The sequence below is a fragment of the Rhinatrema bivittatum genome, chromosome 17, assembly GCF_901001135.1.
Source record: "Rhinatrema bivittatum chromosome 17, aRhiBiv1.1, whole genome shotgun sequence".
NCBI classification, from domain to species: domain Eukaryota; kingdom Metazoa; phylum Chordata; class Amphibia; order Gymnophiona; family Rhinatrematidae; genus Rhinatrema; species Rhinatrema bivittatum.
Window position 1 is genome coordinate 24,280,719 of NC_042631.1, and position 19,082 is coordinate 24,299,800.

Below are 19,082 nucleotides of genomic sequence, written 5' to 3' on the forward strand. Positions count from 1 at the left end.
CAATCTATATTTACTTGTATATTCAGGCAACATCATCCTTAGCACTGACCTGATGAAGGGAGCAAAGGCACAAATGAATTAAGTTAGTTCCATTAAAAAGTGTCACCTTTAACTTATTTGATTTTTTATTTTTATGGTAATATCATTGAAATTTTCAAAGCTTTAGTAATTCTACAGCTGTAGGCCAAAGAATTGGAAAGCATTTTATTTCTAAAATTTAAAAGGCCCATATTCTCTACTAGTTAGCCAATTATTCTCAACTAGTCCTGTATATTCAGTGGCGCAGCCACGCCGCTAAATATATACACAGCTATCTTAAAGTTAGCTGGATATGTATAACAGACTATATTTAGGACCGCCCTTTGGCCCGACCAGAGTTGGCTGGATAAATCAGCCGGCTATCTTTAATTTATCTGGCCATCTGGACTCCTCCCTGATCCAACCATTCCCCGCCCCTGTCTTTGCTGGCTAAAAACCAGCTAAGCCGCTTATCTGGCTACGTGGTGCCCACAGACTGTAACTGGATATTCAGTGGCACCACTTAGATGCTGCCACCTCCCCAAACCCCCCCCCCCCCAAAAAAAAACCCCAAAAAACTTTCTATACTAGATAGACCATATTGGTCTTTATCTGCTGAGAAACACAGTATCAAATATTGACAAATACATAAATGTAAGATGAGCCTAAATCAGGCAAATTTTAACCTGCTTCAAGTTTGTTGAAAATTTTCAGATTTTCCTCACATCCTCTGGTTTTTAAGCAGAGGATATGGGGAAAATTCAAAAGAAATTTGAAAAACATTGAAGAACAAATTTCTTTGAAAGCTTCCCAGCTTGTTCAAGAAGAAAAGAAATCTATTTGTAAAAAGTTCTCTACTTGTATGTCCTGGAGAGAAAAGGATTTATCCAAAGGTTGCCCATCGTATTCCTATTTCAAAGCAAATACCCACAAAACTGAAAAAAAACCCCCAAAAAACTGTTGGTGTGAAAAATACAGGACTGGATTGAGCTCCATTAGTATTTCTTATTATTTTAATATAGCAATGTAATATCCTACTGTTTCACTGCTGAGTCTGCCCGTCAGCCGTTCTGGCGTCTTTCTGTATTCGGATTTGCTAGTCAGTCAGAATGTGCTTTTCATTGTAGATTCTGGCTTGTGAAGAAACATGAACAGACATTAAAATAAGAATGGCTTTCCATGGCGACAACCACTACAGTTCCACTCCATTGCCTGTTCAGCGGTAAGTCTTGCTAAACTTCACAAAGTCTCACTATTTGGTAATGCACTTCTGGCCAAACACAGGAACTGGGATCCCAGAATATCTGCATAGATTTAGCTGCCACATTTTCAATGCTTACTTTCCTCCTTTACAGCTGTTGATAGGCGCCATTGAAGCCTGTGGTTGTTAAAAGTCTTTTTTTTTTTTGTTGAGAGTAAGAGATAACAGTAACAGTAGTGCCCAGTATTACTTATTTTTAATTTCTACATCCATGTGAATCGGAATCCTGAATCTCATGCTGTATCACTAGCAGCTGACAAATAATAATGCTTTGGGTCCAATTTCTAGTGGACAGGTGGCCATACAGCTACTATCACAGCTGCCATTAATGATCGCTGAAATGCAAGTTTAAGGATTAAATAATCATGCACACTTTCTGGTCCCTCCGCAACAGAGCTGAAGCATATTGGCAGGGGAAGTTTGCACTGTTAATACCCACACTACTTTGTTCGGTTTTGTAGATAAACTGGAGAATTTTGGTTCCTAGCACTGTCAGTCTGGTTCCTTTCCTAAGTACTAAGTTTGCCAGAAGATAAAGCCCCCAAAAGTGCATTTAATGTAAAAACCTTAAGGACAATGGCATGTCAATACTCTGGCAGAAGATGCACTGCACCAATCCCTAGGGCCCATCCAAGAATCAACAAGGAGGTTTGTCTATTCAAACCAAATCCTTTTATTTATTTGATTTTATATTCTACTTTTTCAGCCACTTCAAAGAAGATTATATTTAGTACTTGGAGGTATTTTCCTGTCTCCAGAGGGATCACAATCTAAGGGGATCATTTACTAAGCTGTGATATAGGTATAACATGTGAAAAACAGTGTTTATCGCTCATAAAATACTGTTTATCACATGATATCCCTATATCATAGTGATATTGCATGCCATTTGCGATATCACATGAAATTTTTACAATGAGCTGCTTTGCATGCATAAAATTTTGAAATCACTTAATTCTATGCTAATAAAATAATGCAGCTTGCCAGAGCCACGACATTTCCCAGAAAGCTATCTACAGCTCAGGAGTTGTGGCCAACCTTCCACGGGAGCATCAGGACGGCAACGCACGGTTCCAGTGCTCCTGGCCTAAAATTAAAGGGCCCCACCCAACTACGTAAAATCCCCCCTCCTCCAGGGGTCTCTGTAGACCTCTGCCCACCTCCTGCTGCCTCCCTAAGGTGGCCCAACAGGGGTAAAAGCACAAAAATATATTAAGAAATCACATGGCGACGCCCTGTCCCCCGGCACCCAAAACCCTTCTCTTTCACATAAAACTCAACCCCACCTCCCTCAGGGGATCAAAGCAGGAAGCGCTGACATCTAAAGGGACACTGATAGTTTAGTTTCCTTGATCCTGGACCCTGTTTGGGATTGGATATTAAGCCTTTTTTTTTTTTTTAAAGATAGAAATGGTTTTATAAGAGGATTCAAACATCCCTAGATGTTTGCAAAGCTATTCAGACTACAAGAAGGGGCTTACATTTATATTCCTTGACCTAGTTCATCTTAAGGCTTTCCTTGCTTATAAATGTGTCAGTGGAACTACAGTGCAAAGAAAAGATCTCTCTCCCCGGTTGTAATTCCCGGTTAGGAGCCTGGGGCCGTTTTGGAATTTGGGATTGATTAATGTCAATTCACTGGGTGAAAGATAATTTGCTTGGCTTGTGATTTTGACTTCACTGGGGGGTCATTTCTTTCCCTCGGGTTTTCTCCCCAGCTTCATGAATTAGAATTTCACACTCTCTGATTATGTGGTTCCCACATTGCAGTTAAGGGAATAAATCTAAAGGAAAAAGAGTGATTTAAAAAAAATAAATAAATCAATGAGATCAATATTCAAAAGTCATTTAGATGGGTAATATATAAGTTATTAAGTTATCTGTCTAAATGGAAAGATTTCAGATATTCAAACCCTTATCTGGCTAGGTTAGGCCAAAACCTTCCACTCCCAGCACAGCTGCTCAGAACTACACTGGGCGCGTCCGGGATCGACACGGATTGCGATCCCCGGGCCATGGAAAGGGTCCTATCGCACGGTACGGGGTGGGTGGGATGGCAACGTGTGAAAGGGATAGAAAGTGCTAGCGAGACATTCGCTTTTCAAATACTTACCGGGGAGAGAGGGGTGGAAGGATGGAGAGCCAGCACAGTTTTATGCCTTTTTCAAAAATGTGTTTTTTTAACCCTTGCTGTTTGAGGGGAGTTACTGGCCTACCGGGGGGTGTAAACGTGAGAGGTGCTTGGGTAGGAATCGGGCCTGGAGGCCCATAGTACACTCTTTAATTGTTTGTTTACAGGATCGCCACTTTTTGGATATCTTTTGAAGATATCCAGGTAAGTGGCAGCTCATCTGGCCACACAAGGCCGGATAACTTCGTAACCTATTCGGCGATATTCAAACATAGTCATATAGCCGGATAACTTTAAGGCTGGTATATTCAGCGGGACGTTTATTCCTCTGTGGGACAAGTTATCTGGCTAAATAAGGCTGGATTAACACGTCCACTAATTGGCCCTATTGAAGATGGACCTCAGTGTTTCCTTTTGACTTATACAGACACTTTTCTTTCTGTACTGTGGGCTAATCGATAAATATTGTAAACCTTAAACAAAAATCAAGATTTTAAAAAGTGGTGAGCTTTTTTTATGTACATACATGTGCACAAAAGTGAAAATGCACACTTTTTTTTTACTTTTATAATATACAGAATACGCATAACGTTTTGAAAATTCACCCCACGTGCGTTGTTTTCCACGAAACAAGTCCCTGCATGAAAGGCAGCTGTGAATGACAGTGGGTTCGTTAGATGAGTTTCCATGTGAAAACACGCTTTTACTTTCTCTTCAAAACTGGGGCAAAGCCTTCAGATAAAAAGCACCCATGCACGTTTTCCTAACGGGATTGGTTTGTCCTATACTTGAAGATTTTCACCATAGTCCCTGGTTTTTGCCAGATTTGCTTATTAAAAATTTACCTTCGGAGCTAAATACATATTAATTATGCAAGCAAAGTCAAGATGTTCAGGGAGCTCTGAATTGTCTATGGAGGTAATTTTAAAAGGAGTTACGTGCTCAAATGTAACTCACTATTGCAGCAATTTTCAAAAGCCATTTATGCATGTAAAGTGCACTTACACATGTATAACCTATGGACAATTCAATGGCATTTATTGTAGCAATTTTTAAAAGCCCACTTACACAGAAGTGCATTTGCACACGTAAAATCCAGTTTTATGCGTGTAAATCCTTTTTAAAATTACCCCCAGATGGTTTTAAATCAGTTCTTACCAGCACGCATGGAGATTAGAAAAGTGGATAAGAGCCGTTGGTTTGGACAGGACAACTGAGTAAAGTTAGTTTTGGCAATCCGTCCGCTGCTGTCATGAGATTCCAGCTCGTTTTCCTTCGTGCAAAATGTGTTTCTTAAATCACCACTCCTTCCATGCAATCAGACAGAAAGGCGCTGCGTGCAGCAGCAGGAAACCCTGTAATTTAAAGACTCAGGCCAACAGCTTTGGTTTGGTTTCAAAAGGATCAAACCACGGATCTAATTTATGTAAATGCAGCTGGGGATTAAGACCTGTCCTCGGGTCCCTCCTTCTGCTCCGAATGTTAGGGACCAGGTTTGTGAATGAAAGAGAACGCGGTGAATGAGTGCTTACTTAAAGGACGGAGAAGGCAAGTCACCGCAGGTAGAGGTAGGCGGGATGCCCATTTTGCCCTGTTCTTGTGTTGGATGACTTTCAAGTTTTTGTTTTTTTTTTGGTGAACTCTGATCCACGTTTTATCCCAGACGGGCTCTCTCTCTCTTTAATTTGTTTGCTTTACCTTTACCTGAAAGGGCTGTGGTGCAAGCAGTACTGCAGAGGAGGCAGATTCATTGGATTGCCCTATATGAGAATGTCTGGGAAGCAAAGCGTAGGCTTAAAAAAAAAAAGAAAGAAAAGAAAAAGAAAGGCTGGAGACAGAGGAAAGAGATATCAGAAACACAGGAAAATGGTTACATTGGTGAAAGCTTCAGGCTTGCAGGTGGCAGCACCCATCAGCGTAAGGCTTCCACTTTAGAAATAGGGGCAGTAACTTTCAAACCGGCGCGTGCGTCTGCCTGCGTCCAGGGATGCAGCGATTTTATTACTTGCGTGCGTATATGCGCGGTTGTTACAAAAAAAAAAAGCCTGACCGCGCGCACATGTGCGCAAATTTTAAGTGGGTGCGTGTAAACGCCATGGGATAAACCCTCTGCATCCCTAAAGGACGGAAATGAAGGAGAGGGTGCATGGAGCGCCAGTTACTACCCTTAACAGAAGGCATGGGGTAACCTGCAAGGAGCGGCAGTCACTACCCTTAACAGAAGGCATGGGGGTAACCTGCACGGAGCAGCAGTCACTACCCTTAACAGAAGGCATGGGGTAACCTGCATGGAGCGGCAGTTACTACCCTTAACAGAAGGCATGGGGTAACCTGCAAGGAGCGGCAGTTACTACCCTTAACAGAAGGCATGGGGGTGACCTGCACGGAGCGGCAGTTACTGCCCTTAACAGAAGGCATGGGGGTGACCTGCATGGAGCGGCAGTCACTACCCTTAACAGAAGGCATGGGGGTAACCTGCAGGGAGCGGCAGTCACTACCCTTAACAGAAGGCATAGGGGTGACCTGCACGGAGCGGCAGTCACTACCCTTAACAGAAGGCGTGGGGTTAACCTGCAAGGAGCGGCAGTCACTACCCTTAACAGAAGGCATGGGGGTAACCTGCATGGAGTGGCAGTTACTACCCTTAACAGAAGGCATGGGGGTAACCTGCAAGGAGCGGCAGTCACTACCCTTAACAGAAGGCATGGGGGTAACCTGCATGGAGCGGCAGTCACTACCCTTAACAGAAGGCATGGGGGTAACCTGCACGGAGCAGCAGTCACTACCCTTAACAGAAGGCATGGGGTAACCTGCAAGGAGCGGCAGTTACTACCCTTAACAGAAGGCATGGGGGTGACCTGCACGGAGCGGCAGTTACTACCCTTAACAGAAGGCATGGGGGTGACCTGCACGGAGCGGCAGTTACTGCCCTTAACAGAAGGCATGGGGGTGACCTGCACGGAGCGGCAGTTACTGCCCTTAACAGAAGGCATGGGGGTGACCTGCACGGAGCGGCAGTTATTGCCCTTAACAGAAGGCATGGGGGTGACCTGCACGGAGTGGCAGTTACTGCCCTTAACAGAAGGCATGGGGGTGACCTGCATGGAGCGGCAGTCACTACCCTTAACAGAAGGCGTGGGGGTAACCTGCACAGAGCGGCAGTTACTACCCTTAACAGAAGGCGTGGGGGTAACCTGCACGGAGCGGCAGTTACTACCCTTAACAGAAGGCATGGGGGTGACCTGCATGGAGCGGCAGTCACTACCCTTAACAGAAGGCATGGGGGTAACCTGCACGGAGCGGCAGTCACTACCCTTAACAGAAGGCATAGGGGTGACCTGCATGGAGCGGCAGTTACTACCCTTAACAGAAGGCATGGGGGTAACCTGCATGGAGCGGCAGTCACTACCCTTAACAGAAGGCGTGGGGTTAACCTGCACGGAGCGGCAGTCACTACCCTTAACAGAAGGCATGGGGGTAACCTGCATGGAGCGGCAGTTACTACCCTTAACAGAAGGCATGGGGGTGACCTGCATGGAGCGGCAGTCACTACCCTTAACAGAAGGCATGGGGGTAACCTGCAGGGAGCGGCAGTCACTACCCTTAACAGAAGGCATGGGGGTAACCTGCACGGAGCGGCAGTCACTACCCTTAACAGAAGGCATGGGGGTAACCTGCACGGAGCGGCAGTTACTACCCTTAACAGAAGGCATGGGGGTAACCTGCATGGAGTGGCAGTCACTACCCTTAACAGAAGGCATGGGGATTACTACCCTCAATCAATAGCCTTGATGCTTTTGATGCAATTGCAACATCGCTCCCTGTTTGAGGGGGAGGGAAGGAGAACTGGATACAGACAACAACCAATCTCACTTTTACAATCTGGGGTACTGACACGCAGACATAAGGGGAAAAAGCACAGGACGGCTTCTACAGCCAAGTCCCAAAGCGAAGCACGTCAAGCAGCATTGTCTGAATTATCAGGACGGCTCCTCATCCAGTAAAAATGTTGGTAGCAGTAATTCATGGGTATGACAGTTGCTTGGTTTTGATTGTAAATATTACTACCCTTATCATAAGGTCTGGGGGTAACGGCGTGGCAGTTACTACCCTTGAGAGGGTACATGGGGGTGTCCTGCATGGAGATACTATCCTAAGAAGCTTGCGGGGCAGACTGGCTAGGCCATCTGCTCCTTTTCTGCAGTCACTGCTATGTTACAATATTATTATTTAAATAGATGTCCTGAATGGTAATGTAATACAAGCATACCTGAAACAGAAACATACTTCATTGTCCATACATTGCCAAATGAATTAGGTTCTTCTATCTTCAATTAGTCATTGATAGAAAAATGCTGTCTACATCTTGACAGATCAGATGAAAAGCTCTTACCTTTCAAAGGTACTTTTGCTGATTTCCAGGTTCTTTACTCCTGGCTTTTTTTCTATTGGCATATTAAACAAAGATGTTAAAGGGTAGGAAGTATTGTCCTTTGCTAAATTAAATAATTTTGATTGTGTTTACCATCTCCCACTGGATCTGATTTCAAAGCACACAGCTCTCTCACCTTTGTTGAAATACTGCTGTTGATGGAAAAGGTTAGATGAGCTGTATCTTTACTATCTTGTCAATAATTTCTTTGACTCGGTGCTTCAAACCACTGATGTACCTAAACAATTATAGAAATAAATATGCTGGTGTACAAAGAAAATCCAATTTTCCTTCCATATAGCTGGCTGAATTTTTCTACAACTTTCTCCCGTACTTCGAGATTTCTCCTCCTGCTTGATTCATCAGCTGACTCAACAATCAAATATCTGCAAAAGCACACAATGGGCCTTTGTATGGCAGTGAATTTTGTTCTTATTAAAATAGTGGACTGTGGTATCACTAGAGCGGAAATCGGCCTCTGGTGAAGGTAGATTCTGTGGCAAGGTGTAGAAAATTATGTGCACATTTGTATATATATTTGCATTTAGTTGGAGTTATTTTAATCACAAAGGCCATTTTTATTACAATTGTTTGTGGATTTTTTTTAATGAATTTTTTTTCTCACCTATTCTGAGCCTGATATTCAAAAGGCACTTAGCCGGATAAGTAGGACTTAGATGGATAAGTTTCCCGTTATCCTTCTAAATGACTTTTGAATATGTACCCCATTGAGACTTAGCTGGATAAGTTATCCATCTAGGTTAGACCTGCTCAATAGTAGGTCGAAACCTTAGACGGATAAATCTTACCTGGCTAAGCAGCGATTTATCTGGGGATTTTCAGCTGCATAGCTGTGCAGCAGAATATTTTGTCTAAGTCAGCTACCTGCCGGCTATGCTTTGAATATCTACCCCTCTGTGTACATCTCCGTTTTTTCTTTTCAGTAAAACTCTGCTGTCTCCATTTTCTTCTTCAGCTTTATTATGTGCAATCCCTTGCAGTGATCTGCATTGCTTTTCTCTCTCCTGCCTCTGTTACACTTTCTCCTCTGTCCTCGTTCATATACTTACTCTTCCCTCCTTCCTCCCATGCACTCTTTTCTTACCCCCCCCCCCCCCCCCCAGCCTCTTATTGTATAGGAATGGCGGCTTTAAATGGACCCCTTATGTTGCTCTGTTGGGTTTATTTAGGACAATTTCCAAAGCCAATTACCTGTGTAAATAGTGATTTTTACCATTCCATTAAGGTTTGAAAACGGTTTCCTCTCAAAACAGATAAACTGACCCCCCCCCCCCCCCACGCATCTTATCCTACAACCCACATACATTTAGCTCCATTTAGAGGAGGTGCTAGCAGGGGCATGTTTAGGTCAGGGGAGGAGAACCACACTCATTTTTAACTCTACGCGTGCCATTTTCCATGGAAAAAGAACCTGCAACAAAAGCAGGTGCAAACATCAAAGTGAAAGTACGCCCATTCCTTCTTTCTGAAAATTGGTGCAAGGTGCGCAGGTAAAATGTACCCTGAACTTTGCCCCAATAAGGGTACTTCGAAAAATGCCCCCCTTTGTAACTGATGAGCATTTGAAAGCTGAGAGTTACCGAAATCCAGTTTGCTCACTCAGGATTACTGTAGTTAGAATAAAGCTTAACCTATTGGGCCAGCATGATAGATACCCGTGAAAAGAGTATTTACAGAAAATAAATTCCTGGAATATAAAGCAATAGGTTTTATAACATACACCTTACCCAACTGAGAAACTTTAAAATCAAGATTAGCTACGGGAAGATAGCAAGAACCGATTTAGAGAAGAAGCGATATCCTGCAAGCAGTCAAGCTTCCACAGCTGTCAGCTGGGGTATATCCTCAGCAGGGTGGATGGGCCAGTCGGTCTTTAGCTGCCGTGTGTTACCACGAGGGACAATAGTCAAAAGTCTGTATGCGGTTAATCACGTGTTTAAATGTGTAAAATCAGGATTAGGAATTGCCCCTGTGAATGTGGCTAATATTACATGTGCTGGATGACCGGGCACATACTTTTCACCGTGCCGAAAGTGGGCAGTATTGGGGGGGGGGGGGGGGGCATATTTGGGGCGAGCACAGGAAAGTACATGCAGGGATTTCATTTTGTGCCCGAGATGTGAGCACTGGCATGGCTTTAAGGGGATTTTCCCTTTGAAAATCAGCTCACTGGCTAGCGGGTTCAAACTACCCACAGGCCTGCAAGCTCCCCAGGGACTTTAATTACTGCCTTCCCTGTTATTATAAAGGGTTGTTCATTAACTCTGGAACCACTGGTTTTTTTTGTTTTAGGAAACTCTTACTGGGTACCGATATGAATATTTTCTATAACAATTCAAGTAGCGATCCATTCTCTCTCATAAAAAGGTGAATTTTAAAAGCAAGGGCCTGTGAATAAGTCGGGCTCACGCGCACCAAGCAGATTATAAAAAGCCACCCAGACAAGCGCGTAAATGCCGCAGCGCACAGATCTGGAAAGTTCTCAAAAAAGGGGCGGGGCATGGGCATTTCAGGGCAGGAACCTGAGATGTGTGCGTAAATACTTACACACAACCCAGCATGTGGCAAGGACTCCTGCTGCGTAACTTTACTTCGGCTACGGATGATGCGTAAATTAAAATTTAAAGGAAACTAGGCAGATCTGTGGGGTTTTAGGGGTCAGGGTTAACTGGGAAGAGAGAAGGCTATCAAATCAGGGGGGAGGGGGGGTAGGGGTTGGAGGACCTCTGTCTTAATTGGGCGGACTGGGGATAAACTGGCAAAACTGGAAATGGCGTCAGTGTGCGTCCCTTTTAAGATCCCCCAATTTAAGTGGCAGAAATGGGATTTGCGCACACCCACTTAAAATTATATAAGCTGCCTCATATGCGCACATGTTAAATAACCTCGTATTTCGTGCAAACGTGCACACGGGCTCCGGTTTGAAATGTATTGTCGTGTAATGCAAGTGCATGATGTTCAATCTGAACGACATCAAAGCCAGGAATAGAAGCTATTACTAAAGCTCAAGCAAAATACAGATGCTGATGAATATTAGTTGAAAACTTTTTTTTAAGGCAAGGATATGACAAGTTTTGTTACTATCAGTGTGAGTAGCCAGTTGAAATTTTCTTTTTATAGTACCGTCTTCACATTTCTCAGCTTTGTTAATTCCTCCTTTGTGAACGTAACTGAGAATTCCCGTTAAGGGTATATTAAACTGAATGACAAAGCTTATGGTATTACTCTTCATTTCAGAAGTACGCTATTTTTCTTGATTATCTAAATGAGTTTTCCATTCGGAGCCTCCCCCGCACCTTATGATCTCCCGATATTTGAGACCTTACTGTAACCCTTCATTCTGCCCCAAGACGCGGCTGAGTTTTAGTAGCACTAGGGATTTTCTTCCATCAACCTCCCTTGTGGGCTGCGGAGTGCCACTCCTGCAACGTCTGCACCCTCGGACCAACCGAGTAGTGGGTGTTGACTGAGCCTAGTATGCCTTCTGTTCAAGAAACAATGAAATAAACTGTAGGGCCTCCCTATATTCAAACTTACTAATTCATATCATTTTTTTCTAAATTTTCTGTTTTGATGGAATATCTTGCAATGAGCACGGATTTCCTTATTTAAATTTGACCTGTAGGTAGTTTATTGCCGAATGCTCTGACCAACAAAACCAGGATCTTTCTAGCAATCCAAGACAACCATATGTTCTGCTTAGAAGTCTCTTTTGAAAATGCCACATACATATGGTATTTTTCTCTTTCTGAGTTAAACACACGTCCTTCAACACCTTTTCACAGTGTGGTTAAAATTACACATGCTATGGTAGCCCATACATGCATTCAACCAGGCTCAGGAGGGGAACTGTAAATCAACAATCTAGGTGCTTTAATCCAATTTAATGTGCTATAGATTGCTTTGAATATAGCCTTCCCTGTGTGACTATCTTCACCAGAGAATTCAGAAACCACGGAAGCCACGTCTCAGTTCCTACCACCATTCTTTGGAAGTTTTAATAGATTTCTTCAAAAGACATTTTTGAACATAATGTTTTAAACAGTATGCTGTTTTGTTTTTTTTCTTGCTGTACCTTAGTATGCACCTCATTCAGGTGGACTCTGTGCAGCGCTGGATGGAGGACCTAAAATGGATGACGGAATGTGAATGCATGTGCATTCTGCAGTCGAAGCCAATAAGCATAGAGGATGATGCTCAGAGCGAACTTATCCTTTCATCTTCCCAGCCTGGCACACGCGATAGCCTGCAGACGCTGTTAAGGAAAGCATGGATTATAAGCATGGAGCTGACCAAGATTGTTCAAAAGCTAGAAAAGAACAGGTGGCAAAGGGTTCACAGCATTACCCTAAAGGCCAACGGCCACGTGTGCTCAATGATAAACGAATACAATGCTTTCACCAGAAACCAGTCAGAAGAAATGCACCAGGTATGTTCATGTTTTACAGACTGTGCAGTTTATGAACTATCTTTTTCAGTTACTATTGCTAAATTTATGCAGCCTTCCATCCAGAGCCTCAGTTTTAAAATGGGAACTGCAGTTTTCAAGCTGTCCTTCAAGAGAATGGCATGGTAAATGGACATTATGGGGTCAATCTTCAGAAACCGCCGAGCGCATGACATAGGTGGCTAGATTTTATCAAACCACGAATTTTCAGCCACAGCCTAACATTGTACCTCCCAACCCCATGTTGGCCTCTCCCCGACACCCTTATACCTTGATCTCCAATTAATTTCACTACCTTTCCCCTAGTACCTTGATCTCAAATTCGACACATCCTCAGTTCGGTGCAAAGACCTTCCATGACCCTCACCCGAAGAAGACCCCAGACCTCTGGGACTCCATCGCATTTCTGGAATCCTACCTCGTGATTCCAGAGGACCTTTTCTGTCTTGTGGTCTCCCTCCTGCCGGCGCCATTATGCTCTGCAGAACAATGCCACCTGGTGGCGCTGTGTGTTGTTACATGAGCATCCCCATAGGGATCTTAAGCAGCTCAAGGCAAGGAAACACCAGTAACAGAGTGGGAGTGGGAGAAGAGTGGGAGTGGAGCTTGTGTTTCCTTAGAAATGACAGGCTTAGCCTGGCCTCATTAGTTATCACTCGGACAAAATTAGATCCCTTAATGCTTTGGTTTTGACTGTTGGCTTCCCTCTTTGCTTGAACCTTATCAATAAACCCTACTTTGAGAGAATAAGCTCAAAGCCTGGAATCACATTGCCTCCACTAGGCTTGACAGTGATTGTGGAAACTTCCCAAATTTATCTGCATATAAAGGCATTCTGAGCGATGATTTAGGATGTCTATTAAAGGTATACGTATGATGTACGTTTCTTAAAAAGTACGTATGTAGAGGGCATGCTGTTAAAGCACTTAAATATTACACCCCTGGTTTATTTTTTTTGGGGGGGGGAGAGTGGAGTCCAGCATTTCTCTTCTGTTCTTTTAGGTTTCTAGTTCAGTTGGAACAGGGCCTGGAATCATGTGCCTTCATTTGCAATTAACTGAGGAGGCAACTGAACCCACTGAGCCACTGGACCAGCTCATCGACTCTCCGTTTTTGCTTTTCCTAAATCTATGCACATATATTTCTCCACACAATCAGATTTTCAGTGTCAACTTAAGTGGGTGCCTCCTGCTGGAAAAATCACCTAGGTTGAGGTAAGGCCTTTAACGTACAGCGGCACCTTTGCAGTTAGGTGCTCTACTGAAAATTTAACCCTTTGTGCCATTCCTTGTCCCAGAAATATTCTCTTTATCAAATAAAACAGGATGGTTAGCTACGATCCAGGGTTCGTACTGAATTTTCTCACTGCATTTATCTATATGCTACACAAAGAAAAGCAACATCGTTCAGGCTTGAGTCTGAAAAGGTCAGATACATCATGTTCGGGTCCGGGCATTTAAACTGCTGTCCATTTCACTCACCGACACTTATCCTCATAATGATTACTTCTCATGTAAGTAAATTATGAAACCGATAACATGTTTTTTCTAGCTGCAAAACATAATATAGCTCCCAATTATGTAGTACGAGTGAGAAATGAACAAAATTACGTGCCAGGTGATAATAGAAATTGGTTTCTCTAGCAGAGGAGATTTCACTTAGCTCCTGATGAATTCAGATGTCTCGTTGGTGCAGTGTTCAACTGGCTCTGCATACATTGGACCTGATTTACTAAGGCTTTTCTCCCATTCTGTGTCTATGAGAAAAATGCTTAGTAAACGAGGCTCATAGTTTGGTAAGGAAAGAAATTATAGGAAATTTTGGTATGGTCGCACAATATAAAAAAATCCAACACGTTTTTAACATGGGGGGGGGGGGCAATTTCCAGATTCCTCTGCTTTTGGACAAACTCTGCGGGTTCTCTGTGCGCTCAAGGGTAAAATTTTAAAGCCTGGCTTGTGCAAATACTGGGAGATATACAGCCCGGCCACGCGCGTTATCTCCTGGAATGCGCGGAAGTGCCAGGGTCTGTGAAAGGTGCGGGCTGGGACAGTGGCCATTAGGCTCTGTCCTGAGGAGGCATGCGCCGGCAGCTGACCGGCGCACTGAACTTACTTGACCTCCGAAGAGGGATAGGGGTCGGGGAGCAAGAGTAGGTAGGGGGATAGGGGATAGTTCCCTCCCAGTCCGCTCCTTAATTGGAGCAGACTGGGAGGGAACTAGGAATGACCTGATTGCGTTGCCGTACGTTTTTTTTTTTTTTTTTTTTAGAAAATCCCCGCCTCGCCCGCAGGAATCTGCGCACACATGGATGCACATGTCTTTGGAAATCTACTTCTCAGTTTTGGAAAGGAAGTAAGAGCATATCTTTACTTGCTGCGTGTACAAAGCCTGTGGATTTTAGCTCCTACTTACTTTTGGGCAGGTAGATTTTCTTCAGAAAATGCCATCTACGCATGTTTTCTGATCCTGCCCAAAACACGGCCCCGGGAATTCCTCCCCTAAACGCAGCTAAAACTTTGCACGTCGTGGAACATTCTGCATACTCTTAACTACGTTAGGGGAAGGGCAATTGTTAGATTGCCACTCTGTGCACCTAAATCGCTATTTACACAGGTAAATGGCTTTGAAAATTGCCCTCATTGAGGGTAATTTTCAAACATCCTACATAAATTACACACAAGTCCGCTTTGAAGATTATCACAGCAAACCTGCCCTCGCGCAAGTTTCACCTCCTATTAGTTATGCACGACTTTTCATGAAAATATACACACATATGGTTGAATTTTTACAAAGTATAAGGTGAATTTTAAAAGCCTGATGCATGCATCAATCAAGGGATGCGCAAATATGTCAGGCCGACGCTAGGGTTGCCAACTGGCTCCAGATTTTCAGGACAGGTTGATCCAGTCCCTGGTTTTACCCCACTGCATGCTGGGATTTATTCTGATTTCCCTATTGCATTCCCTGAGAAAAGCAAGACTATACAGTCCCTGCATGCAGGCAGCCCTAGCCAACGCGCACAGAGTGGATTTTAAAAGCTGCCCGGATATGCACGTATCTCCTGCCACGCACACAAATGAAAAAGGTTGGTTTTTTTTGTTTTGTTTTTTTTTAAAGGGGCAGGGGACATGGGTGCATCAGGATTTGAACATAAAATTTGTGCATAACTACTTACGCACCCTGGCGCGTGCTGGGGTTCCCCGCTGTGTAACTTTTTTTCCGCTATGGATGACATGCAAGTGATAAAACAAAACAATCTAGGCAGATCAGCGGGGTTTTTAAGGTCAGGGCTAGCGGGGGGTGGGGAGGGGGGAGGAAGGCTGTTAAACAAGGGATAAGTCTTCCAAACCCCCCTAAACTGGACGAATGGGGAACGAACTGGTTTTAGTGGGAATGACGTCGCTGTGCTTCTTTTTTTTAAAATTCCCCCATTTATGCGGTACACGCAGGATTTGCGCGCACAGGTGCGCGCCCGCTTAAAATTGAGCACACGTGCGCGCGGCCAGTTTATTTAATAGCGTGCGCGCACATACATGTGCATATGTTATGAAATAGCTGCGTCCCTGGGCACGGGGTGATGAACGTGTGCGCCGCGTTGAAAGTTACCGTCCCCGCACGTAAGTCCAAACCCCAACCTCAGCTCTGCCACCAGGACTGTGTCCGCCCAGTCTGGATAAACATACTCGCAAAGTTTACCTGCATATCAGCTGGGCAATTGTGTAAAAGACCACTTTTGCACATGAAAAAAACACAAACTGTGTTTTAGCCACAGAAGTCCCTTCGAAACTTTCATGGCTAAAACAATATCCATTCAGTGGGAAGGGAAATTTACAGTTTGGGGGGGGGGGGGGGAGGTTGTATTGGTTAAGCCTCGAGCTTAGCCGGATAAACCCCTTTGAATACTGACCTGCTAATTATCGCTGCACTGCCAATTCCACTGTCAGAGCCTGCCAGATTGACCCCGCTGTGGGGCTGCCTGCATTTCCACTAAGACTTCTGACATTTTGTGTTAGTTCCTTTGCCCATTCACTCTGGCAGCCCCAGCACTGGCTGAGTCATTCAAGCTGGGCACTTCACTCACATGCTCTCTTTACTTTTGTGAGGCCAAAGTGCAAGCTTGCAATGCTTTCTAGGAACTGCCTTAGTATCCAGTTTCCTTTTAGATTAATTTATGTAAAATTTAGAATTTCATTTTTTTTCTTTTTTTTAATTATCTGTAATTCAGTGTTACGAGTACCATGTCTCTGTTTAATGGCCTATGTACAAAATGATTTCTCCCATTTTGTGACAGTAGGAAAAGTGCTTAGTACATAGGGTCTGTTATGCCCCAAACATCACTTCTTCAACAAATTGAAATATTTTCTTTTTCCTTTCTCTTTATACAATTTTATTAATTTTTTAATGTTATTGACCCTACTGTGTTGCATTTTAAAATGTTATATTTCCAGTTTTCATGCCTGTTTTTTGCTTTGTGTGCCATTTTATTCATATATGTTCATGCCTATATCAATTTAGAAGTTGTGCATTTATCAAAAAACATGTGTGTGGACACAGTGAATGTAAATTGACAATTCAGCCTATTGTTTAAGTATTTGGTTTATTTAATTTTGAAAGTAGAGCCCTTACTAATTATTAGGGATGTGTATTTTTTTTTTTAAAGTACATGGTAATGTGAACCAAAACAGGCATTTTTGTTTCAGTTTGTGTTACCACAAATGAATGCCCAATCCCTCCAACAAACCTGAAAATTTTGGGGTTATTCATTTTCCAAAATGGAAAACACACACACAAAAAAAACAACCTAACAAAAAAAATGCCCACAAAAAATGTTCCAAAAGTTAAAAAAAAAGAAAAGAATTGAAAAATATTTCCCTATTAATTATACAAGTCCATTAATAAGAACACATTTTCTGGTTTCTCTGCAGTTCCAAAAACTTTTAACAGAGAAATGTTCAGAACTCACAGGGATTACTGAAAGGTAAGTTGAATGATGCCAGCCTTGGTTTATGATTTGCTTGTCATCATATACTTTTGCAACAGGTGGAGTTTTGGCAAGTTTCTCATTTCCTTCTGGAGGAATTTAAAATATCAGAAGCAATGACTTTTAAAAATCAATTCTTAAACTTTGCAAGGATTTGCTAAGATTTGTTTATTCCATTTTACAGTCTGCAATTTCTAATAACACACAAGCTATGAGAATAACTATACTGATCCTACAGAAAACTGAGATTCTATTGAGCCAACCTTAAATGCCAATGGGGTGAATTTTCAAAGCACTTACGTGGGTAAAATTAGCATATACGCACATAAAGTAGTTTATACTCATATAATTGCTATTTTATAAACATCAAAAGTATGTGTGTATTAAGTTTTGCACAGTCTAGGGGTGTTCCAGGGTGGAGCCAACAGTTATGCTCATAAGTTGAAATTTTATAATAGACATATGCACACGTAATTTTACAACCACTAATTATCTTGCGTAATTGATATCAGTCTTGTTTATTGTGTACTATTAGCTGGGTAGGAGATTTATTTGAACTGGGAGGAGTTGAGGCTGAAGAACGGGGAGGGCTTCACTGATCTGGAGAAGGACTGGGTGAACTGGTAGAAGAATTAGAAAAATGGTAATTTCAATTACACGCGCATGTTTTAAAATATACCGACTTTTCTGTATAAATTCAGTTTTTTGCAAGTAATGGGGTAGATTTTCAAAGGGTTACGCGCATACATTATGCGCGAAACCCCGAAAACCTACCCCAAACCCCCCCTGCGCACGCCGAGCCTATTTTGCATAGGCTTGGTGGCGCACGCATGTCCCGGGGCTTTCCTGGGGGGGGCATGTCGGGGGCGTGTCGCAGCGGCGCGTCATCCGGGGCATTCCGGGGGCGTGGTTCTGGCCCGGGGGCATTCCGGGGGGCATGGCCGCAGCTTCCGGACCAGCCCCCGGACCGGAACCTGGCGCGCTGGCAGCCGGCCTGAGCAGGCGTAACTTTGGGAATAAAGGTAGGGGGTTGTAGATAGGGGTGGGTTAGGTAGGGGAAGGGAGGGGAAGGTGGGGGGGAGGCGGAAGGAAAGTTCCCTCCGAGGCCGCTCCGATTTTGGAGCGGCCTCGGAGGGACTGGGCAGCGCGCGCAGGGTGCACAAATGTGCACCCCCTTGCACGCGCTGACCCCAGATTTTATAAGATACGCGGGCTACGTTCATACCTTATAAAATCCAGCGTACTTTTGTTTGTGCTTGGTCCGTGAACGAAAGTACGCGCTCACGCTTTTTTATAAAATGTACCGCAATATGCATGTATTTTTTAAATTGGTAGTAACGTACTACGTGATTAAACTTGCAACAAGTATGTGTGATAAAATCTGCAGGTAACGTACATATGTCCATTACCTACTGGGCTCATTTGCATATAATTCCATTGCATGAAAGTACTGTGTATTAAAGTAAGTAAATGCACTTATTTTTGTGATGTTTGTTGCAGTTTAGTCCTTTGGCCTCGGAGAATTTTCCAACAATAAGGAGGTACTGGAGCTTTGAAGACTAGATAGGTTTCTTCTAAACAATCTTTGCATAACCCTTAGATTGGTTTCATAAAAGGTTTCACCTGTTGCAAAGAATCAGATTTACAAGTTAATAATCACAAGACTTAGAAATGTCACTCTAGTCAGGAATCTGGAAGACCCTGCTGCAGAGTACTCCTGAACTCTCACCACCTTCCATCTGATTGGAGAGACAAGTCTGTGGTCTCTAGTGAACTTACATATTATGG

General features: G+C 43.4%; 1 protein-coding gene across 1 annotated transcript in view; it reads left to right on the top strand.

The window, feature by feature from the left end:
* Positions 1-19,082, top strand: part of LOC115079473 (protein inscuteable homolog) — a 131,025-nt gene that overhangs the window by 40,759 nt on the left and 71,184 nt on the right. Inside the window, exons 3-5 of the mRNA XM_029583090.1 lie at positions 1,146-1,240; positions 11,944-12,292; positions 17,239-17,291. Coding sequence (XP_029438950.1) covers positions 1,188-1,240; positions 11,944-12,292; positions 17,239-17,291 — 455 coding nt within the window. The 5' untranslated portion in view covers positions 1,146-1,187. The remainder of the gene's footprint in view (positions 1-1,145; positions 1,241-11,943; positions 12,293-17,238; positions 17,292-19,082) is intronic.